This window comes from Delphinus delphis, chromosome 18, assembly GCF_949987515.2.
Source record: "Delphinus delphis chromosome 18, mDelDel1.2, whole genome shotgun sequence".
NCBI classification, from domain to species: Eukaryota; Metazoa; Chordata; class Mammalia; order Artiodactyla; family Delphinidae; genus Delphinus; species Delphinus delphis.
In genome coordinates this window covers 24,850,661-24,875,305 of record NC_082700.1, presented here as the reverse complement: position 1 = coordinate 24,875,305, position 24,645 = coordinate 24,850,661, and the positions used below count along the sequence as shown (strand labels likewise).

Below are 24,645 nucleotides of genomic sequence, written 5' to 3'. Positions count from 1 at the left end.
AGTATACAATTATATAATTGAATATACAGTTATACAGTATTATTGAAATATAAATGGTAAGTAAAGTTGAAGTAAAATGGGTCCTTTATACCTTAGTAAAACTCCTTAGACTAACTTTCATAGACAAGTTTGGAAAATTGAATTGTTCACTTAATTACTGAGTGAATGACTATAATATACATTTTTTAGATTCAATAAATATGCCTAATAAACCAGGAAGGACAGTGTTCTCTGCAGTTTTTTTATTTAGGACATTTCATGTGAACTTTCCATTACCTTGATTTATTTCCCCAATTAAATCTTGTTTTGAAGTTCTGAAGCTGGAGATTCTATTTTATTCAGTAGTATTTTATACTCCTTTATGAAGAATTATGTGTAACTTCAGTATATATTTTGTTGTACTTTTTAAAATGATTAAAACTGATTTTAAAAATTTATTTCACCCTAGAGATGGAAAGGTACACCCTTATTTAAAGCTCTAGCTGTGGGTTTAGTAACTGCCAGTAGATGGCAGTGTAAGTTCATGGAAAACTATATCCTTCCATAAATTGAGTACTGAACGTTTTTTAAGTTACACATACTCTCAGTGAGATTGATCCTGGTGGGTTAAAAATGCCTATTACTTTTTAAAAAATATTTATTTATTTTTGGTTGTGTTGGGTCTTCGTTGCTGCACACAGGCGTTCTCTAGTTGCGGCGAGTGGGGGCTACTCTTCGTTGCGGTGCGTGGGCTTCTCATTGCGGTGGCTTCTCTTGTTGCGGAGCACGGGGTCTAGGTGTGTGGGCTTCAGTAGTTGTGGCACGCAGGCTCAGTAGTTGTGGCTCGTGGGCTTTAGAGCGCAGGCTCAGTAGTTGCTCCGCAGCATGTGGGATCTTCCTGGACCAGGGATCGAACCTGTGTCCCCTGCATTGGGAGGTGGATTCTTAACCACTGCACCACCAGGCAAGTCCCTAAAAATGCCTATTGGTTTTTATTTTGCTTTGTAGTAATAGTCTTATTGCAGCACTTTTAAAAATCAGTTCTCAAACTCTAGGGTATGTCAGAATTATCTGGCGGCTTGCTAAAAGCATTGCTAGACTCAGAGTTTCTGATTCTATAAATTTGGAGTTTGGTCAAAAATTTGCATCTCTAACAAACTACTAATGATGCTAATGCTGACATTTATGATATTGATGGTGAGGATTGCACTTTTAGAACCACCTTTTTGTTGTTGTTGTTTTATTACAGCAAAATACATTTAACATAAGGTTTACCATGTTGACCATTTTTAAGTGTACGGTTTAGTGGTATTAACTACATTCACATTTTTGTGCACCCATCACCACCATCCATCCCCATAACTCTTTTCATCTTGTATAACTGAAATTCTGTACCCTTTAAACAACAACTTTCTGTTTTTCCCTCCCTCTAGCCCCCGGCAACAACCATTATACTTTATGTCTTTATGATTTTGACAACTCTAAGTAGGCTGATATGGAATCATACAGTAATTGTCTTTCTGTGACTAGGTTATTTCCCTTAGCGTAACGTCCATGTTGTAGCACATTTCAGAATTTCCGTTTCAAAGTTTAATAATATCCCATTGTATGGCTATACCACATTTGCTCATCCATTCTTCCGTCCATGGACACTTGGGTTGCTTCCACGTTTTGACTATTATGAACAATGATATGAACATGGATGTACAAATATTTCTTAGAGATCTGCTTTCAGTTCTTTTGGATATATAGCCAGAAGTGGAATTGCTGGATCATTTGGTAGTTGTATTTTTAACTTTTTGAGGAACTGCTGTATTGTTTTCCACAGCAGCTGTACCATTTTCCACCAGCAGTGCACAAGGGTTGCAATTTTTTTCACGTCCTTGTCTACAGTTGTTTTCTGTTTCGTTTTGTTTTAAAGTAGCCATCCTCCTGGGTGTGAGGTGGCATCTCATTGTAGTTTTGATTTGCATTTCCTTAATGACTAGTGATGTTGCACATCTTTTCATGTGCTTACTGGCTATTTGTATATCTTTGGAGAAATATTTATTCAAGTGTTTTATCAAACATTTTTGAATTAGATTTTTGTTGTTGAATTTTAGTTCTCCATATATTTTGGGTATTAACCTCGTATCAGATACATGATTTGCAAATATTTTCTCCTATTCCGTGGGTTGCCTCTTTATGGATGGCATCTTGGTGTACAAATTTTTAAATTTTTATGAAGTCCAATTTGTCAGTTTTTTCTTTTGTTATCTGTGCCTTTGGTGTCACATCCAAGAAATCATTGCCAAATCTAATATTGTGAAGTTTTTGTCCTATGTTTTCTTTTAAGAGTTTTATTGTTTTAGGTCTTACATTTAGATCCTTGATTCATTTTGAGTTAGTTTTTGTACATGGTATTAGGTAGGGGTTCACCTGCATTCTTTTGCATGTGGATATGCAGTTTTCCCAATACCATTTGTTGAAAAGACGTCTGTTTCTCCAGTGATTGGTCTTGACACCCTTGTCAAAAATCATTTGACCTTATATGCGAGGGTTTATTTCTGGACTCTCTGTTCTATTCCATTAGTCTCTACATCTGTCTTTAAGCCAGTACCACACTGTTTTGATTACAGTAACTTTGTAGTAAGTTTTGAAGTCAGGAGTGAGTCCTCTTGGTTTTGTTCTTTTTTAAGATTGTTTTGGCTCTTTGGGGTTCTTTGAGATTCCATGTTAATTTTAGGGTGGGCTTTTCTTTTTCTGCAAAAAAAAAAAAGGCATTTGGATTTTGATGGAGAGAATGTTGAATTTATAGATCTCTTTGGGTAGTATTGATATTTTAATAATATTAAATTTTCCAATTCATGAATATGGGATGTGTTTCCATTTATTTGTGTCATCTTGAATTTTTTTCAGCAATGTTTTATAGTTTTCATTTTACAAGTTTTTCACTTCCTTGGTTAAGTTAATTTCTAAGTATTTTATTCTTTTTGATGCTGTTGTGAATGAAATTGCTTTAGTAATTTCCTTTTCAGATTGTTCGTGTGTGTAAAAGTGAAGCTGATTTCTGTGTACTGACTTTTTGTATCTTGCTGCTTTGCTGAGTTCATTTATTCTAACAGGTTTTTCTGTGAAATCATTAGGGTTTTCTACTAGTAAGATCATATCATCTGCAGAGATAATTTTATTTCTTTCTTTACTATTTGAATACCTTTTATTTCTTTTTCTTGCCTTCCAGCAGTAGAACTTCCAGTACTGTGATGATAGATGTGATGAAAGCAGTCATCCTTGCCTTGTTCTTGATCATAGTGGAAATGTTTTCAGTCTCTCACCATTAAGTATGATGTTCATTGTGGGTTTTTCATATTTGGCATTCATTATATTGAGATAGTTTCCTTCTATTCATAGTTTGGTGAATGTTTTTATAAGGAAAGGGTGGTGAATTTTGTCACATACTTTTTCTGCAGCAATTGAGATAATCACGTGGGTATTTTTCCTTCATTTTGTTGATGTGGCAAGTTATATTGATCAATTTTTATGTTAAACCATCCTTGCATTCCAGGAATAAATTCCTCTTGGTCATGGTGTATAATCCTTTTAATACGCTGCTGAGGCATGTTTGCTAGTATTTTGTTGAGGATTTTGCATCCATATTCATTAGGGGTGTTGGTCAGTATTTTTCTTGTGGTGCTTTTGTCTGGCTTTTGTCTGGCTTTGGTATGAGAGTAATGCTGGCCTCAGAATGAGTTTGGAAGTGTACCCTTCTGTTTGGTTTTTTGGCAGAGTTTGGTATTAGTTTTTAAAATGTTGGGTAGAATTCACCTTTGAAGCCATTGGGCCTAGGGCTGTTCTTTGTTGGTAGGTTTTTTGTTTGTTTGTTTTTTAAATTAATTTTTATTGGAGTATAGTTGCTTTACAATGTTGTGTTAGTTTCTGCTGTACAGTGAAGTGAATCAGCTATATGTATACATTATCCCCTCTTTTTTGGATTTCCTTCCCATTTAGGTCACCACAGAGCATTGAGTAGAGTTCCCTGTGCTATACAGTAGGTTCTCTTTAGTTAATCTGTTTTATACATAGCAGTGTATATATGTCAATCCCAGTTTCCCAATTCATCCCACTTCCCCTTCCCCCCTTGGTATCCGTATGTTTGTTCTCTGGTAGGTTTTTGATTTCTGGTTGAATCTCCTTACTAGTTATAGGTCTATTCACATTTTAATAACCATTCTTTTTAAACAGTCCTTTGCTTTAAAAATCTTATTAAAATAATACAGCATTATTGTGTTTTAAAAGAGTGTCCTCATATTCTACTACCCTAATCCATTTGGTCATATTTCCAATGAGTATGTATCTATACATATATGTTTTAGTGAAGTCATAATGTGCGTAACTTCTTTTCACGTTCTGTTTTTTATATGTTACTTACATATTTTCCCCCACTTTTAATGTGTGCTGTCCCACCTATTCCTTATTGCCCTTCTATCTAAGAGAATTATGCCCTACAATGCAACATTCTTGTCAGAAAGAGATCATGTAAGCCTGAGAAGTGTTTTAATTTGATCTTTTTGGTTTTTTTGACTGCTGTCAGTGGGATGGTTTTAAAATAATACTGTATTGGTCACATACTATTATAAGTTTTAATGGTTTCTCTTCACTTTTGACCTTTGTTTTTCTGAAGTTCACAAATAAGGTGGTTATATTTTCTAACTCATTTTGAACAGGTAACATCAACAGACATTTAAAACAAGCCATGCATAGAAGCTACTTTTTTCCCCTGCCACTTCTAACTCATGCCACTTTTCTTTTGCACTTTCAGGGCATAGCATGTTTACAGTGTAGTGTATAATATTTCAGTCCTACCTAAGTGCAGCATTGGAATGAAAATCTGTCAAAATGATCACTAAAAACAAAGGTAGTTTAAACATCTAGTTAGTTTACTTAACTTCTTCCATCAACTCACTGTATAATTTAGATGATTTCACTTGACTTTTTTGTAATGAGTGACATTTTAGAAAATCTGAATATATAATGGCTTACAACTTCACCCTGTAACAATGGGAAGCAAAAGGCAAATAAATTGTTAATAATAATATATTATACAGGTGTGTTCTTTGGCCAAAAAGAAGAAGAGTGTGTGGTAACTAGTGATGATTTGTCCATCAAAACCTGAAACTATTGATATTTATTGAGATGAGAAATTAATGAGATTCTGTTTTACTATTAATAAAGAGAGCAGTACGTTTTCTGTTTTTCTAATTTTCTCCCAACACAGGGAGTAGGGAAAAGCAGACACCCCAATTTATAGTTAATTTATTGTACTGAAGTAAGCTGTACATTGCTTCCAAATCTAAATTAATCCATAGTAAATAAAAATACCTTCATAAAATATTTTTAAATTTTAAAACTATGTTTCTTTAACAGATTTCTATAATCCAGGAGCTTGTTACTAATTATGAAGCCTCTCTGAAAACGTGTGACTTTTTTAGCCCTTATGGTAAGTTTAAATTAGATTGAGTTGAAATTTGATTACTCATTTCAATCCATTTTCAGTCACTAACACTATCTTATGTTTATTATGTATGTGCTACATGATAGCTGTTCCCTAAATAGTTTTTGAATTAGTGAATGAAATGAGAAGAACACTTGCAATCTTAAGTAATTAAAAATGTCCTAATCTTGTCAGGGGAGAGTTAACTCCATTTTTATATGAATAAACAGAATTGAGAGGTTGAGCAGCTTGACCAAGATCAAGTAGTTAGTTTATGTTGAAATGTATTTTTCGGGAATTCCTACTTCTTTGTTCTTTCTACTCTTATATTACTTTAAATCCTGTATAATTTGCTTCTTTGTTTTTCTGTTTGTAGGGGCATATGTAAATCAAGGCAGCTTTATTTAGAAAACACTCTAGAATGCTTTCAGTCATGCAAATGGTACCTTTGGTTTCTTCTTGCATCTTTTATTTGTTATCATCCTTTTGTTCTTGTTAGTTTGAAACAAATTTCACAATAAAATAACAGACACAGAAGTAAATAATGAACCCTCGTGTCCCCATCACCTACCTTCTTTTATCAGTGTTTCACCAGTATTATTTGAAGTATCTTCTGTCGACTTCTTTTTCCTGGAGTATTTTTAAAGCAAACATACTGTTTCCCCTGTCAGTACCTTAGTATGCATCTCTAACTGTTTAAAACACTTAAACACAAGATGTAGCCACAGTGCTGTCTTACACAAAATTAACTCTCATACCACAGTATCTAACACCCAGTCCGCATGCAAATTTTCCCAATTATTTAAAAAACTGTATAACTGGTTTATTCGAATATGGATCCAGCTAAGGTCCACACTTTACATTTGATTGTTATGTCTCTGATATTCTTTTGATCTTGAGCAGTACTGTCCACTCCTTTCCCTTTTTTTTTGTTTGTTGAAAGGCCACGTGTCTTGTGGGACGTGCCATGTTTTGAAGTTGGCTGATTGTCTTCTCATGGTATCATTTAATACATTTTGCTGTCATCCATATTTCTTACAAAGTTCGAGTTAGATTTACCTACTTTTTTTTTTTTTTTTGGCCTTGCCGTGTGGCAAGTGAGATCTTAGTTCCCCAACCAGGGATTGAACCCATGCCCCCTGCAGTGGAAACGTGGAGTCCTAACCCCTGGACCGCCAGGCAATTCCCCTAGATTTACAGGCTTGATTAGATTCAGGTTCCGTATGAATACTTCATACGTGACACTTTGTACTTCCTGTTATATCACATCTGAAGGCAGAAAACATTCTGGTTGTCTCTCTTTTTGTGATATTAAGATTGATCAGGATTTTGATGTTTGTCAGCCTAATCTGCCCATTAAAAGTTCTTCATTGGCCTAATGATTTTTGCAGCCACTGAGAATCGTTGCCTTCATCCCTTATTTCATTCTAATCATCATTCCTTCTGCATTTATTAGCTGGAATTCTTATAGAGAAGTGTTTTTTTTATTAGTTATCTATTTTATACATATTAGTGTATATATTGTCAATCCCAAGTAAAGAACTTTTCTTCATCAAATATTTGGTTCCCCTGAAATATAGTTTATATGAGAGGAGCAAGATAAATGCTTGGCTCTTTGCCTATGTTTATTATTTGTGTTTTAATTTTATGCTAATCTGTGTGTTTTTATTGTTGTCATTTCATTTGGTCATCTAGTCCAGGAGACCTTCTGTGTTTTCTGAGGTGGCATGAGTAAATTCTCCTTTCTGCTCTTTCTACCTCATTTTATACCTGTGTGTCTTCCCTTCTGAAATCCATTTTGAGTGCTTGGTATTTCTTTATCTACTCTTCTGTAGCTTGAGTGTACAGAATGGGGAACCAGATGGAGCTCCGCTGATTCTGTGTGACCATCTTGTCAGGAATGTGTCCTCCTAATACCCTTCAATTTTGGGTTTCCCTGATGTAGTGTCGAGGCCTACTTACGATGCTAAGTAAGCCCTGGCCATTCTTGCCTTTGTGGAAATTTTGCAGTGGTAGTTAGGGACATCTTTTCTTCAAGCTATTTTCCTTGACTTTTCCTGGACCTGCTGCCTTATGCTCTCAGCCTGAGAATTCGTAGAGTTAGATTGATTTACCTCTTTTCCCCAAACTATTTCTTTGGAGTGAGGTATGGGTAGAAGCCTATGAAACCAGCATCTTGTTTCTCTGTTTGGCTGCTGCTTTTTGAACTTTACGACACGAAGTCATATCTCTTTCTGTTGAACTTGGTCATTTTTGCTGGATTTGTACTGCTTATCGTAATAGTCAATTTCAGTATGCATTGGGAGAAAGAAAGTATGTGAGTTGCTCTACTTTGCCTCATTCCCTGTAATGATGTATATTTGTTTGATTGCAGAGAATGGGGAGACAGAACCCCCAACGACACTACTCTGGGTTCAGTATTTCCTGGCACAGCACTTTGATAAACTTGGGCAGTATTCTTTGGCTTTGGATTATATTAATGCTGCAATTGCTAGTACTCCAACTCTAATAGAATTATTCTATATGAAAGCAAAAATTTACAAGGTAAAATCTTTGTCATGTTTTTTGAGTAGTTGAAGAATTTGGCCATTTTAAGAACGCTTGGAGTTCTTTCTGTGTAGAGATAACTTTTAGGACACCCTGGTAATCTATTCCTAATATTCTAATAATCCTAAGGAGTTTTATGTTATATAGTTGTATAGTCAGTATGAATAGTTTCATTCAGCTCTTAGTAAATATGAATTGTAATGTATCTAAAGACTTCTAGATAAACTTGACAGAAATGTAACAGATTTCTAATTTGTCTTTAAGAACTTTTTCCATTATATTGTACCCATAGTCTCTTAATCATAAACAGTGATTTCTTTAATACTTTCATTTCTTAAAGCATATAGGTAATCTCAGAGAAGCTGCCAAGTGGATGGATGAAGCTCAGTCTTTAGACACAGCCGATAGATTCATCAACTCCAAATGTGCAAAGTATATGCTTCGAGCAAATATGATAAAAGAAGCAGAGGAAATGTGCTCCAAGTTCACAAGGGTAGGACATAGCGTGTAATTGTCTGAGTTAGTAAAATTAAAGTTAAGTTCTGTGGTGATGTGTGAAGTTTACTGCTGAAGTTCCTAAGAATTCACTTTTGTTATTATTATTTTTTAATCTTGTTTAGCTCACATCCTAAGTATGCTTTCTTACTGTGGTTGATGTATGTGCGTGTGCTTCTGGTGGGAGATGATTAAAAAGCAATAACAGGAGCAAAATACCTTTATACAGAAATAAGCATTATGCCATACTTCAGTGCTCATATGCAAGATTTGATTTATTGTTCTTTTGTTTCACTAGTAGTTTCACTGCTGTTTAATTTCTCAGTTACAGTGTCTTAACTTCGTAATAGCTCATAGAGTTCTTTCTCTGTAGAACTAACTTCTGAGGACTACTGGTCTCTGTGACATTAAGAATTTAAGTTCTTTCAAATTGTTAGGCTAAACATTTATTCCTTTGTTTCATCTTTCACCATCCTTTCATATCCTTTTCTACACAGACTTTCTGTTATATTGTAAAAACAGTACACGTTTATGGTTAAAAATATAAGGAGGCTAATGGAACAGAATAGAAAACTATTCACACATATTTGGAAACTTGGTATGTATCAGAGGTGCTTTAAAAATCAGAGATGAAAAGATACTGTTTGGATAATTATTTATTTGTGTTGAAAAAAATAAAATGACATCCTTATCTTACACTGCACACAGATCAGTTACAGGTGGATTAAAGATCTAAAAGCAAACCTTTCACACTTCTGGAAGAAAGTATAGAAGTTTATGTTTAGGGCTCAAGGTAGGAAACATTTCTTAAGACACCAAACACATAAAGGTACAAGAGTAAAATTGATACACTTGATTATATCAAAATTAAAGATAATGTATAGCAAAAAATAATTATAAGCAAAATGACAAGGCAAACCATAGAACTGGAGAAGATATTTCCAACTCATATAAGAAGAATTTATAAAGAAAGCCAAAGAATTCGCTGAAATAGTTACACATTGAATGTAACATAGAGGCATTATGAGAAAACCATGTTTCAAGTTTGATTTCCAAGTTTTAATTAAGATACTTCAAAATAAATAATTTATATCTCCTAGTGCATTACATACAAACTAGGGGGCTTTAGTGCTGGTATTTGTAAGTAAGTTGTTGAGGATGAAAATAAGTTACCACTGTGCTCTGTGATGTTAATGTATCACTGATACAGCACCAATGTACCACCTTGTTTAAATGTTAACTAGAGTCTAGTTGTGTCTGTGTGTCAAGGGAAACCCCTTATAATTTAGAAGCCACAGAATAGCTTGAACTTTTTTTTTTTTTTTTTTTGCACCATACAAGGAGTCCAGGACAGCTAACGCTCAGAAAACCTGAACTCCTCCATACAGTTCAGCACAGCCTTTTTTATTTATTTTTATTTTTGCTGTGTTGGATCTTCGTTTCTGTGCGAGGGCTCTCTCTAGTTGTGGCAAGCGGGGGCCACCTTTCATCGCGGTGTGCGGACCTCTCACTATCGCGGCCTCTTGTTGCGAAGCGCAGGCTCAGTAGTTGTGGCTCACGGGCCCAGCTGCTCCGCGGCATGTGGGATCCTCCCGGACCAGGGCTCGAATCGGTGTCCCCTGCGTTAGCAGGCAGATTCTCAACCGCTGCGCCACCAGGGAAGCCCTAGCTTGAAGTTTTATTGTGAAAATTTAACTACTTGCAAGAATGATGTCATAGAAACATTAAATACACATACACACACAATACTCAATAAGAAAAAGATGAGACAATACAAATATGGGCAAAGGGGATGAATAATTAGTTCACAGAAGTAGAATATGGAATGGCCAAAAGATACCTTCATTAATAATCAGGGAAAAAAACAATATATCATTTTTTACCCATGAAATTACCCAGAAATTTAAGACTGACATTACTTGGTATTGACAAATGGTATGTCATTCATACACACACAAACACACACATGCACACACATCTCACATACGCATACCATGTATCTGTATTGTGTATATATTTATGATGAGAAAGAAACAACATATGGTCTATGCATGTGATGTACATGTACACATATAGGTTTAATTTTTCATTAAAAGCTACTACTTATGGACCATTTGTTGTTTCTTACCGTAAAAGAGCTGTTTTTTTTTAATTTTTAATTTATTTTTGGCTGTGTTGGGTCTTCATTGCTGCACGTGGGCTTTCTCAGGTTGTGGTGAGCAGGGGCTACTCTTTGTCGCAGTGCGCGGGCTTCTCATTGCAGTGGATTCTCTTGTTGTGGAGCGACGGGTTCTAGCCATGTGGGCTTTAGTAGCTGTGGCGCACGGACTCTAGAGCGCAGGCCCAGTAGTTGTGGCGCATGGGCTTAGTTGCTCAGTGGCATGTGAGATCTTCCTGAACCAGGGATCAAACCCATGTCCCCTGCATTGGCAGGTGGATTCTTAACCACTGCGCCACCAGGGAAGCCCTAGGTAGACTCTTTAAAACCCATGTTTTAGAATTGTGTAGTAGGATACAAACTAGTATTTCTAAAACTCATATGGCATAGGATCAACAGTAATTGTAAAGTGGCAGATGTAGTGGTGGTGCAGAGTATTAGCAAGAACGATGGTAATGATCAAGGGGTCAATCCAAGAAGAAGATATAACAATCGTAAACATACATGTACCCAACATAGGAGCACCTAAATACATAAAGCAAATATTAATAGACATAAAGGGAGAAATGACAGTAACACAGTAATAGTAGGGGACTTTAATACCCCACTTATATCAATGGACAGATCATCCAGACAGAACATCAGTAATGTTCTAAATCATTTCTGAATGCTTTCTAAAGCTGAAAGCATTTCCTCTAAGGTCAGGAACAAGACAAGGATGCCCACTGATGCCACCTTTATTCAGCATAGTATTGGAAGTTCTAGCCACAACAATCAGACAAGAAAAAGAAATAAAAGGAATCCAATTTAGAAAGAAAGTAAACTGTAACTGTTTGCAGATGACATGATAACTATATATAGAAAATCCTAAGTGTACCACCAGAAAACTGCTAAAGCTCATTAATGAATTGAGTTGCTGGATACAAAATTAATATACAGAAATTTGTTGCATTTCTATACACTAACAACAAACTATCAGAAAGAGAAATTAAGGAAACAATCCCATTTACCATAACATCAAAAAGAATAAAATACTTAGGAATAAACCTATCCAAGGAGGTAAAAGACTTGTACTCAGAAAACTGTAAGACACTGATGAAAGAAATTGAAGAGGTCATAAACAGATGGAAAGATATATTGTGTTCATGGATTGGAAGAATTAATATTGTTAAAATGACCATACTACTGAAGGCAATCTATAGATTCAGTGCAGTTCCTTGGTATTAAAATACCAAGGGTATTTTTTTCACAGAACTAGAACAGATAATTTAAAATTTTTATGGAAACTCAAAAGACCCTGAATAGCCAAAATTTTTATGGAAACTCAAAAGACCCTGAATAGCCAAAACAAGCTCCCTGACTTCAGACTGTACTACAAAGCTACAGTCATCAAAACAGAATGGTATTGGCACAAAAACAGACACATAGATCGTGGAACAGAATAAAGCCCAGAAAGAAATCCCACACGCTTACGGTCAATTAATCTACAACAAAGGAGGCAATAATATACAGTGGAGAAAAGACAGTCTCTTCAGTAAGTAGTGCTGGGGAAACTGGACAACTACATGTAAAAGAATGAAATTGGAACATTCTCTAACACCGTATACAAAAATAAACTCCTAGAAGAAAACATAGGCAGAGCACTCTTTGACATAAATCATAGCAATTTTTTTGAATCTGTTTCCTAAAGCAAAGGAAATAAAAGCAAAAATAAACAAATGGTACCTAATTAGACTTAAAAGCTTTTTCACAGCAAAGGAGACCATCGACAAAATGAAAAAGCAACCTACTGAATGGGAAGAAAGATTTGCTAATGATGTGACTCATAAGGGGTTAATATCCAAAATAAACAGCTCATACAACTCAACGTCAGAAAAACAAACAACATGATGAAAAAATGGGCAGAAGACTTGAATAGACATTTTCCAAAGAAGACGTACAGATGGCCAGCAGGCATATGAAGAGATGCTCAATGTTGTTAATCATCAGAGAAACGCAAATTAAAACCACAGTCAGGTGTCACCTCACACCTGTCATAATGGCTGCCCTCAAAGAGACCACAAATAAATGTTGGTGAGGATGTGGAGAAAAGGGAACACTGTTGGTGGGAATCTAAACTGGTGCAGCCAGTGTGGAAAACAGTATGGAGGTTTCTCAGAAAAAATAGAAATACCATATGACCCAGCAGTTCCACTCCTGGGTATAAATCCAGAAACAAATGAAAACACTGATTCGAAAAGATATATGCACCCTAATGTTCATAGCATTATTTACAGTTGCCAATATATGGAAGCAACCAGTGTCCATCAACAGAAGAATGGACAAAGCAGATGCAGTATATATGTATATACAATGGAATACTACTCAGCCATAAGAAAGAATGAAATTTTGCCATTTGCAACAACATGGATGGACTTGGAGGGTATTATGCTAAGTGAAGTAAGTCAGACAGAAACACAAATACTGTATGATACCACTTATATATGGAATCTAAAAAATAGAGCTAGCGAATATAACAAAGAGGAAACAGACTCTCAGATATAGAGAACAAATTAATGGTTACCAGTGGGCCGGGAAAGAAGGGGACAGGGGCAAGATGGGGGTAAGGGATTAAGAGATACAAACTATTGTGTATAGAATAAATAAGCTACAAGAATATATTGTACAACACAGGGAATGTAGCTAATATTTTATAACTGTATAAATGGAGTATAACCTTTAAAAATTGTGAATTACTGTTATACACCTATAACAAATTATTGTACATTAGCTATATCAATAAAAAAAGGATGATGGGTATTAGAGAAAAAATTAGGAAAATAGTAGTACTGTTTATGTTCATATAGCACCTAATCCCATGTAAAATCACATGACATTTTACAGCAAGGTAATTAAGGCTCTGAAGAGGTTACTTGAATCATCTTTGGTCACATAGTCAGTAGTACCGGGGCTCAAACTCCTCAATGCCCTTTCCACTGTGTCACAATTTTGAAGATTAGAAATTAGAAGAAAGTCCAAGAGTAGATGTAAAAGCAGTGATGCTTGTAGAGAAAAGTACCACCTGGAAGGCCACGCTAGATTAGAAATAAAGTACAATTAGAAATGAGTATATAAAACTTCTTAAGTTAAATAAATTCAGTGGTTTAAAAAAAATAAAAAACAGAAAACACCCACACAGCAAACCACAGCCAGCTCGGATATGTCTGAAAAGGCCCAGAAGAATGAAGGGGAAGAAAGAAGGGGAAAGGTTGGCTGTTCGAGGAGAGTAGTCCTCAAAGTCGGGGGCTCAGCTTGCTCCTCGTAATCATGTCCGATCATCCACTCTTGACAAGTTGCTGTGCCGTGTGGAGAGCCTGTTAGTGTATCCATACTGCTTCACTGGCCAGGCGTGTCCCTAACGTGTGGTGGATAACAGTGAACTGGGGGAGGAGAATTGCTAATGACTCTGATAATCAGTTTATATCTGCTTGGTAATAAGTGAGTAAAGTGCTCATATTTCCGTCTTGCAGATTTTTCACAGTTTAGAATGTTTGTAGAGTTGCTGAGGCAAGTTGGAAAGTTCTAGTTAGTAAAGTTTTGAAATGAAAAATGATGTAGATTTCTTATAAACATATGTAGTCATCAAAAAATGGAATATATATGCAGCCCTAAAGATGACATAAAATACCACCATAATTTCCTTTACCCAGAGATAACTAGTTTTTATACTTGAATTCTGAAAATTGAACCGATAACTCACAATGGGTGTGAAAGAGAAGTGAATATTAAACTTATATAAATGTACCCATATTTTTACTGTCTTTACTGGGGTCACATAAAGTATATTTTAAATAACTGTTCTAAATTGTGACAAAGCTCCAGTGCCCCTGCACTGAAACTAGGTACTCTATGTCTTACACTCTTCTAGAATACACACTGAGCCTGAGTTAACAAATATTCTTTTTTTTTTTTTTGCGGTATGCGGGCCTCTCACTGTTGTGGCCTCTCCCGTTGCGGAGCACAGGCTCTGGACGTGCAGGCTCAGCGGCCATGGCTCACAGGCCCAGCCGCTCCGCGGCATGTGGGATGTTCCCAGACCTGGGCACGAACTCGTGTCCCCTGCATCAGCAGGCGGACTCTCAACCACTGCGCCACCAGGGAAGCCCCACAAATATTCTTAATAAATTCCATTATTTGGTTTTGTCAGCCCACTGCAAAGAGTTGGCATGCTGTTAGAAGCAGACACATGGGTACAAAGGAAGTGACAACTGATAGCCTGACGTGGAGGGAGGAGACTTGGGAAACTGAAAAGCAGGCTTGGAACTACTAGTAAGCAATTTGAAAATGATGTTGTAAATAGTAGTGATCCTAAGTTGGCAAGGAAAGATTAAGTAGCTTTTGCTTAATAGACAAAAGATAGGCAGTGCTTCTTAGGATTACTGTCTTAAATAGATTGAGTAAAAGCTTTGGTGTTTAAAACTTAGCTTCAGTAATCTGCAGTCTTTTCTATGTAGGTTGTTGAATATCTCAACAGAGCTGGAAAATAAGACATGTAATTTTAAGTTGATAGGAGCCTTTTGGAAGCACATTGATATATTTGTTATACAATTTGTTAATACTATTTATTGTCGTAATAATCCTTGTAGACATAGTTGTAAAAGAGAAAATGGGATTTGTAGGATCTCTTCTATTTGTTTCCTTCCTTTATTTATGACTGCTTCCATTTCAGGAAGGAACATCTGCCATGGAAAATCTAAACGAAATGCAATGTATGTGGTTTCAAACAGAATGCATTTCAGCTTATCAGCGTTTGGGAAGATATGGGGATGCTTTGAAAAAATGCCACGAAGTAGAAAGGGTAAGTTAATAGAGTTTTGGCTTTATTTTTCTCCTGTAAGGTGACCAAAAAAGCAGGTAGATTTCTGCATGGGATCATCTACCTCTTATAACTACTTTGGAAACTTCATTGTGAAAAAATTCTTGATCTTTAGCCTTTCAGACATTCAGAAGTTGTGAATAAATGATTGCTTTCTTTTGATCCTCAAATGGTTATGATTTCGACATGTCTGCATACTTTTGCCTGAAGGAAGAAGGAAAAGATTAGTAAGTTATTGTTGCTATGATTAACATATACTCAAAATTCCTGTTCCCTAATCGGGCCATTATTGATTTTCACCTCTAGCCTAGAAAGGTGTACAAGCTGATGGCCACCTCTCTCCTCTTTATGTCAGGATCTGCTCTATAGTCAGCCTCTCTCCAGTTTGTCTTCCCAGGATATTTGTTCTCACATTCAGCACTTTGTACACAATGTGTGGCTGGTTTGCAAGCTTATTTTATTACTTGCTAGGATTATGTGTGTGATGTGCCTTAGTAAGGGGACTTTTCTTTTCCTTGTGTGTGAATTTTTGTTTTCCTGTTCTTTGTCATCTCTGAAGCACTCTCCTTCCAAATGGACCACAGGAGGAAAAGAGCCACAAATGCACCCCTGAGGCAGCCCTCAGCAGCCCTCAGCTGGGGGTCACTCGGCAGCACTGTCCCAAGCTGACGCAGTATAGAGCCACAGGCGTCGTAGTCAGGTGAGCCTGATGTCTGCACTCTGGCAGTCACTTTGGCCTTTTTCCCACGTGAAACTTCTGAGGTTGCCCAAAAGGAAGGCTAAATCTTAGGGGGTGGCTTTGGTTGGGAACTGGAACTAGGATTCTACCTGAGCCCTTTTAGAAATAGCTTAGTTTTTGCTTTGCTTTGTTTTGTTTTGTTTTTTTCCTTTTTAAGCCTGGGCTTGATGGCTGGATTGCTGGGGAAAATCCTTCTCATCTTCTTGGAAAATATAAAGCCTTTGGATGATATTTTCAGGCAGTATCCAAGCATTCTAAGTTTAAATCAGGCTCTTACTTCTGTGACAAAACCTAGATCACTAGCGTGCTTCGACACTCCTAGACGATGGTCACTCTAAAAGCATTCTGCTTGTTACTAAGGAAAGACATTTTTATTAACCAGGACATTCTCAGGGAGCGGTAGATTGTTTCCTGAGTGAACAGCCTACTCGGCACGTATGGACCAGTAATTCCAGCGAGACCATAATTAGAAATTTATCAGATTTTCTGTGAAAGTCAAATTTGAACACCTGGGGGTCATCCTGAACTTTTCCAGCTCTAGTCCCATTCCTCCTAACATTAGTAACTGTACTACTTTACTCTTTTTAATATTTTTTGAAGATTGTTAGACTATGATTGCTAGCTATTCCATTACTAAGTTTCATTCCCCTGAGTTTTCAGTGATTTTGAACTACTGCAGTTGAACCCTTGACCAGAGTGGGCGTTAGGGTGCCAGTGCTGTGTGAGGTTGAGAATCCCTCTGTGCCTTCTCGTTGCCTCTTTGTATGTGCGGTGCCTGCGTATCCGTGGTTCTGTATCCGTGGATGCAGCCAACCGTGGATTGTGTAGTCCTGTAGTATTTACTGTTGAAAACAATTCACATATTGGTGGGCCCACGTGGTGGTGTTCAAGGGTCAGCTGTACTTCCAGTTCAAGAAATATGTTTTGACTGGTAGAAAGCATTTTTGAAGGAAAAAAAATTAGAGGAAACCATTGGTTATCAGAGATTAAAACATGGTAGAAATCGTCACCCTCTGGTCATGTTATATAACTGTTATTGCTAGAAACTTTACAAAGTGTCTTCAGGGTTTGCTGTTGGTGCTTGAAAATATAACCAGGAGCAGATAAGTAAGAAAAGGTCCTTCATATTCCACTTGTAAGCTAGTCTTTATGGTGAATAATTTATACTAAAAAGTAAATATTATAAGACTTAGCTCTTCTAGTGGTTATGTGTAAAAACATTAGTGTATAGTACAAATAGGGTGATTAAATGTTTGCTGATTAATGCTTCTGAAATTAATTTCTAATAAAATTAATATAATCTAAAAGAAAATTCTTGATATAATTGTAAGGATTTACAAGTAATTACAGAAATCAAAGATATAATAGGTATCTGTTTGAGTTACTTTTGTGCCTAGGTTTTAACTATTTTAGTAAAGAAATGAGCACCTTTCAGATATAAAATTTCGCAGTTGACCTTCTAAATAGAAGGTCATTGAATAGAGAAATAAGTTCCAAGAAGGGCTAAGTCCTTCTCCCTTCAAGAACTCATTCAAGAGTTCTTTCACTGAAGGCAGTTTCAGCTTAGGACATACTGCTGTATGCTCTTACTAATTGGATTTGAAACATTAGATTTCTAGAATGGCCCACTGTAGTACCTCTTCTGCCTTCATCTTGCCCCACTTATAGGATTTTAGGATTATATATAAAGATTATGTAGTCCGACCCAATCTGATGTTTAGAACTTGTTTTATTAAAGACAAGACAAAATGACCACCTTCAAAGTATTGGCTGTAAACTTGTGTTCATAATAATATTTTTAACTATTTTATCTTTCAAGAATTGAGCTTTCTTTTCCTTTTTTTTTCAGGTGATTAGTTTCTCATTATTTTAGTGTATTGATTTATATCTGAAATAGGAACAATGTATATTTCTAAAACTTTTTGATAAGATCTAAGATTTCTGATAGATCAAAACCATAGGAAGTTCATAAATTTATCTTCTAGTGCATCTTAATCTTTATCAAATTGACATGTGCTTTTATTTATTTTAAAAAATTTATTTATTTTAATTAATTTATTTTTGGCTGCATTGAGTCTTCGTTGCTCCATGCGGACTTTCTCTAATTGTGGCGAATGGGGGCTACTCTTGTTTGCCATGCGTGGGCTTCTCATTGCGGTGTCTTCTCTTGTTGCAGAGCACAGGCTTTAGGCACGCAGGCTTCAGTAGTTGTGGTGCGTGGGCTCAGTAGCTGTGGCTCACAGGCCCTAGAGCACAGGCTCAGTACTTGTGGCGCACAGGCTTAGTTGCTCCATGGCATGTGGGATCTTCCCAGACCGGAGATCGAAGTCAGTCATGTTCCTTGCATTGGCCGGTGGATTCCTAACCACTGTGCCACCAGGGAAGTCCTGACACATGCTTTTATAACAACTGATTTTCTATAAAGAAAATAGAGTTGCTTATTGCCCTAGTTGGTCTAGTTATTATTATTTCTTAAGTCCAGAGATTTTTGTAGCCTTTCCATGTATGAGCTCCTATTAGTCTCCTGCAGCAACTCTGAGAAGTACTGGGTGGGAGAATCTGGGTCAGAAGAGAAGGCCTAATAGGAAATTCCTAAAGAAAACCATACTTTTAAGCTGTGAATAGCATTTCTTAATTTTTTGATGACTTGTCTTACTTCGATACAAGCCTAATTTTGACAACTTAAGCAATTCCTGTCAGCATTCCCGCCGCATTTTCCCTCACCCCCAAAAGAGAGAACTAGTGTTCATGATGAGGGGGAAAGTGAGTTAAGGGCATAGGTGTATGTTAAAATTAGGGTGCCTAATTTCTGCGTGACCTAAGTGACCATATCATGTTCATGTTTGGCTGAAGTGCAGGGAAGGTAACTTTACCTATTTGCCTGTTTTTGTTATCTAGTATATTTTTATGTTTTATAAATTTGGAGACTTAAACATCACCCCAGGGTAGTTCTAGGGAGATCTTTGTGGTAATGGACTAGTTCTTTATCTTGATTGTGGTGGTGGTTACACAAATCTACACACGATAAAATCACATGGAACTATACACACACATTAAGCCAATGTCAGGTTTTTGTTTTGATAGTTACTATAGGATATAACCTTGTGGGGAAACTGAGGGAAGAGTATATGGGACATCTCTGCACTATCTTTGCAACTTCCTTTACCTATAATTATTCCAAAATTAAAGTTAAAAAAGAAAATCAACCTAGGATTATTTAATTGTTTTTAAGTAGGAATATGCCATTCCTGAGCAGGTTCCTGAGACACAGGCTTTCAGTGGAAAAACTGAGAAGGCCTCAGACAAACTGGGATTAAGTTGGTTACCCTATTTATGGAAGACATTAACTGGAGAGAGGCGGCCTATGGGCTGTTACTGATACAGAGGCGGCTTAAATGTTTGTGGTTCCATATGGCTCCCTCTAAGACTTGACTTAAATCTACGTCTACTAATGCTATAGGAATATCTCTTGAAACTTGTGTCTGCCTTTTTACACATAAATGTTTCTCACCCTTAAAAAAAGGTCCTGTAATCTCTCAGATGCTTTCATCTCATTATGTGTGCCATGATTTTGGGCACTGCCATTTGTCCTCAGTCAGTTGTATTGAATTTTAAGATATTATAGTGCTAGATATAACTTGATTTATATTAGCCGTGAACAACTATGTAATTCCTTGATTTAAAAAAAGTTTATGTTATTATTTGTCTTATTAATGGGAGGAATGCAACTTTCAAATATAACATTAAAGCATGATTCTTGAACTAGGAAATATAAACTAATTTAAAATGTTCATTTTTTTTCTTCCCCATTTCTTTCCTTCACAATGTATACTTTTATTCTTTTTCTCTTAGTATTCTTCCCTTAAAGTCTCAGGTACTTACAGTAATTCTGTGTATAGTGTATTTCTAATTACCAAGATAACTAAAATTATCAAATGATATGGACAATTACTAATGTGTTCTCTGCACAGTGAGTTACTAGGCCTCCAGGACAGAGGGAAAATGAAGTAGTAGCAGAGTTTGATCTGTGTTTGTGTAGTGAATCATTCATTTTCCTATATATTTTTGGCGAAGTTAAAATAGGGGAAAAGAAAGAAGATGGAGGTAGAGATGCATGTAGGGAAGAAAATAAAAGTATAAATTGTTTTGTCAGAGGGTTAGTTGTCTTTTTTCCGTGTAGGGGATTAGTTCTTAACCCTTTTTGGGCCACGGACCCTTTGAGAATTGGATGAAAGCCTCAAGCTCTCTCCTTAGGAAAATGTTATTATGCTTGTTTATAAGTAGACTCCAGATTAAGAACTTTTGCTAAAATGGAATGTAAGTAGATAAATGGGAGTTTAATGAGTGAGAGAAAACCATAATGTTCTGCCTTTGTAAAGCAGTTTGCTGTTCAGAATGAACTTTAAAATAATTATTTGATCCCTTAGCAACCTTATGAAATTAGCTGTATATATTGATATTTCTTTATTCCTAACTTAGGTTAAATAATTGAGGCTCTAGGAAATTAACAAGTCACACGAATGATAAGCAGCTTCTCTCCTGAGTTGGCAGATATTGTGCTTATTGAATGTCTACTGTGCTAGGCCCTGTGCCAGGTAGTGGGGATGGATATGATAGGCTTGTCCTTGAAGAGCTCTTGGTTGAGTAGAACCATCTAATTTGTAGACATTCAGTGTGAACCTATATATATTTAGTCTCCGTTCAGCTCAGTTTAATTCTGCGTTGCTGATTTTGGGGGGAATACTGAGGAGAAGTATTTCATTAAAACGAAAATATCAGTATGTTGTAATTTCCAGGTTTAAAAAATAACCTGATCATCTGACTTTAGTTCCCTGACCAGGGTTGAATTCGGGACTGGCAGTGAAAGCGCTGAGTTCTAACAACTGGACCAACAGGGAATTCCCTTCATCTGACTTATTTCATAGAAATTGAGTATCATAATAAAACATAATGTATAGAGAATGGGCATGGATCATAGGAAGAGAAACTTAAGTTTAATGCAAAGAACACCTTGAGGTCCTTCATATGTTAAACACTGGAGAGGGCAACTAAGTGAAATTGTGACTGCTTACATTATCTTTCGGGCTTTTTATGATTTTCTTTTCAAAAGTAGACATTATTGACATAAACATAAGGGATAATTTTGTGGTTTTGTTTTTAAGCATTTTTTTGAGATAACCGACGATCAATTTGACTTCCATACTTATTGCATGAGAAAGATGACCCTTCGTGCCTACGTTGACCTTTTGAGATTAGAAGATATACTCAGGAGACATGCCTTCTATTTCAAGGCCGCTAGATCAGCTATTGAAATATATTTGAAATTGTATGATAATCCCTTGACCAATGAAAGCAAACAACAAGAAATAAATTCAGGTAACTGAAAAGGGACTTGCTTAAAGAGATTTGAAAAGAACACAAAATTTCAGAACATCATTAACATAACGATGAAAAAGTATATTATCAGATGGATGTGAAGACAACATTAGATAACTGATAATACCCCAAAAAGTGGGGGGAAGACTTAGAAAAAGTCGACAGGATGATGTCCTGTAACTGATGCTTCTAAATTACCCTAATGGAATGACCTGTAGTCATTCTAATTTTTATCGTTGGTAGGGCCCATTCAGGAAAAATAGAAATGTTTATGGGCTGTTTTTTTTTTCTTAAATAGGAATTGAAGATAGTTTTGAGCTTTTTAGGGGAAAAAATATATATTTGTACAACTTCGAATACCTACTTGATTGAAAATAATAATACCAATGAGAATATCTGTATAGAGCCTTTTATTCACTAAAATGTTAATATCTAAGAATATTTGAGAAATAGCATGGAGGCAAATTTCTGATCAGATCACAGGTGTTTATGTGCACTTATCCTTGATATATTCATATTCCAAGAGGATAGTCATCAGCCCCACTTTATACAGTTTGGGACTTGAGCCTGAGAGAAGATGATTTGCCTAAACCCATGTATTGTGTAGGAAGCAGAACCAGGCTAGAATTGGTTAATTTTAGTTGATGCAGCATTTGCTATTGCATTTTGTGTGCCAGGTTTGAGCTAGTCATTAGGAGTACACTTTCTAAAAACTTCTATATAGTTGCCCCCCAAAAAACTATACTAATAGTATGTATTGAATAAGAATATGAGGAAATTGGAAACATTGACTCAGAATTTTCATTCATTTGGATATTTATAGAAAACCTGTCAGCCAAAGAATTGAAGAAAATGCTTAGCAAGCAGAGAAGAGCTCAAAAAAAGGCTAAATTAGAAGAAGAGAAAAAACATGTGGAAAGGGAACGTCAACAAAAAAATCAAAAGAAAAAACGGGATGAAGAAGAAGAAGAAACCAGTGGTCTCAGAGAAGAACTTATACCTGAAAAATTAGAAAGGGTGAGATGAACTTACTGTCTTTACTTGGTAAAATTTTGTTTTTTCGTTCTGTTCTGACCGTAAACATAATTTATTTAAATCTGTAAATCAGAAGCTATTTGTAGTATTAGCCAAGATCATTATGATAGTCATCAATTGTTTTTGAGTAATAATATGCACATTTTGGCTAATGCAAATTATAGATAGAATTGTAGTTGTGGTAGGCAGAATAATGGCCCTCCAAAGGTGTCTGTGTTCTAATCCCTGGAAACTGTGAACATGTTATATTTCATGGCAAAGGGAATTAAGGTGGCAGATGGAATTTAAGGTTGAACTTAGCTGGCCTTTAAATAGGGAGAGTAGCCTAGATTATCCAGCTAAGAGCCCAATGTAATTAATCACGAGGAGCCTTAAACGTGGGGGAGGGAAGCAGGAGAGGAGGGCTGAGTGGTGGGAAAAGGACTCAATCCTCTGTTGTTGCTTTGAAGGGGGTGGGGTGGGAGCCACAAGCCAGAGGGTGTGGGCATCCTTGAGAAGCTGGAAAAAGGCATTGAAACATACTCTCCCTTAAAGCCTCCAAAAGGAAATGCAGTCCTGTTGACACTTTGATTTTAAGCCCAGTGAGACCCATGTTGGACTTTTAACCTACAGAACTACAGGATAATAAATTTGTGTTAATACAGTAAATTTTTGGTAATTTGTTAGAGCAGCAATACAATTAAATATGGAAGCATTTCATATACCTTGCTAGATAATGTTTTAGCTGCAAAGAGAATAGCATCTTATCTCCAGGATTTTCTCAAAGTGTTAATAGTTACTTAGGAACCAGATTTAGGGAAATATTTCCTATTTAGGGAAATAGCTTTCTGGTTTATTCACTATGAATCTAGTATAAGTATTTTAAACTTGTCCTTTTTTTCAACTATGTAGTGCAATTATATTTGCCTCCTTTAAATGTTTGTAGTTTAAGGGGCTTGGTAGCATAATGGTACTTGTAGTATAATGGTACTTGTAGTACCATTTCATCAAGTCTGTGGAATAATTTCCTGTATTTTTTTTGATTTTTATAAAATTATCTTGATTTTATAATCAGAAAAGCAATAGAACTATTTCTGTTTTTGAAAAGTATTGACTATTTGTTTATAGTTGATAGTTTTAAAATTTTTTCTTGCTTACTTGGTTATATGAAGAGAACTGTCTAACTTACTTCAGCTATGTATTAATATAAAATTTTGGGGGAAATTTGACTTGTGTAACTGCTTTTTAAATACAATAATTTTTCTTTCTGTTTCAAAATAGATAGAAAATCCATTAGAAGAAGCTATCAAGTTTCTTATACCTCTTAAGAACCTTGTTGCTGATAACATTGACACTCATCTATTAGCATTTGAAATATATTTTAGAAAAGGTAATAGTTTGAATTCAGATTTTAATCCTTGATTTTATTGGTGGCCATATTCAATAGAATCTTTGTGAATTAGATCTATTTTTGTTTCTTAGAGTTTCATTTCAGCCTTCCACAAAGGCTCTTAATTCCTTTTTCCTTTGCTACTCAAAACTTTACTGAGTAATAAATTAGAATATTATGATCAAATGAATAATTTGAATAGTCATACAAGTTGTTTACCTGAATCAATCCTTCATGATTTTTCAAGCATTTCTTTAGAAAATAATATTATCTTTGATAACCAAAGGCAGCTTTGAATTTTGCTTTTGAATGTTACAGGAAAGGTAACACTTTGTTACTGGATTTTAAGTGAGGCTAAAATAAAGTGAAGAAAAAACATACATAAATATTGATGCTGTTACTTTTGTAATTTTTTCTGACATAGGAAAGTTTCTGTTAATGCTGCAGTCTGTCAAACGAGCTTTTGCCATCAACAGGAATAACCCATGGTTACATGAATGTTTAATTAAATTTTCTAAATCTGGTAAGTATAAAAAAGGTAATATTTATGTAAAAGTAAATATAACAGTTCAGCTGTCTTCCGTTAAGCTGGACATTAAAGAGATTTGTAACAATGTAAAGC

At 35.8% G+C, this 24,645-nt stretch overlaps 1 protein-coding gene across 9 annotated transcripts in view; it reads left to right on the top strand.

Annotated features, from left to right (window-relative positions):
- NAA16 (N-alpha-acetyltransferase 16, NatA auxiliary subunit) overlaps positions 1 to 24,645 on the top strand; it is a 79,639-nt gene that overhangs the window by 35,779 nt on the left and 19,215 nt on the right. For 4 of the 9 annotated variants that reach the window (XM_059995524.1, XM_059995522.1, XM_059995523.1 and 1 more), the window contains 8 exons: positions 5,383 to 5,455; positions 7,824 to 7,993; positions 8,337 to 8,489; positions 15,358 to 15,486; positions 21,406 to 21,619; positions 22,443 to 22,636; positions 23,915 to 24,023; positions 24,448 to 24,546. In XM_059995524.1, coding sequence (XP_059851507.1) covers positions 5,383 to 5,455; positions 7,824 to 7,993; positions 8,337 to 8,489; positions 15,358 to 15,486; positions 21,406 to 21,619; positions 22,443 to 22,636; positions 23,915 to 24,023; positions 24,448 to 24,546 — 1,141 coding nt within the window. Of the gene's footprint in view, positions 1 to 5,382; positions 5,456 to 7,823; positions 7,994 to 8,336; positions 9,090 to 12,925; positions 13,197 to 15,357; positions 15,487 to 15,619; positions 16,205 to 21,405; positions 21,620 to 22,442; positions 22,637 to 23,914; positions 24,024 to 24,447; positions 24,547 to 24,645 lie in introns of those variants that run through there. The other 5 variants (XR_009516749.1, XR_009516750.1, XM_059995526.1 and 2 more) reach the window with 5 other exon arrangements.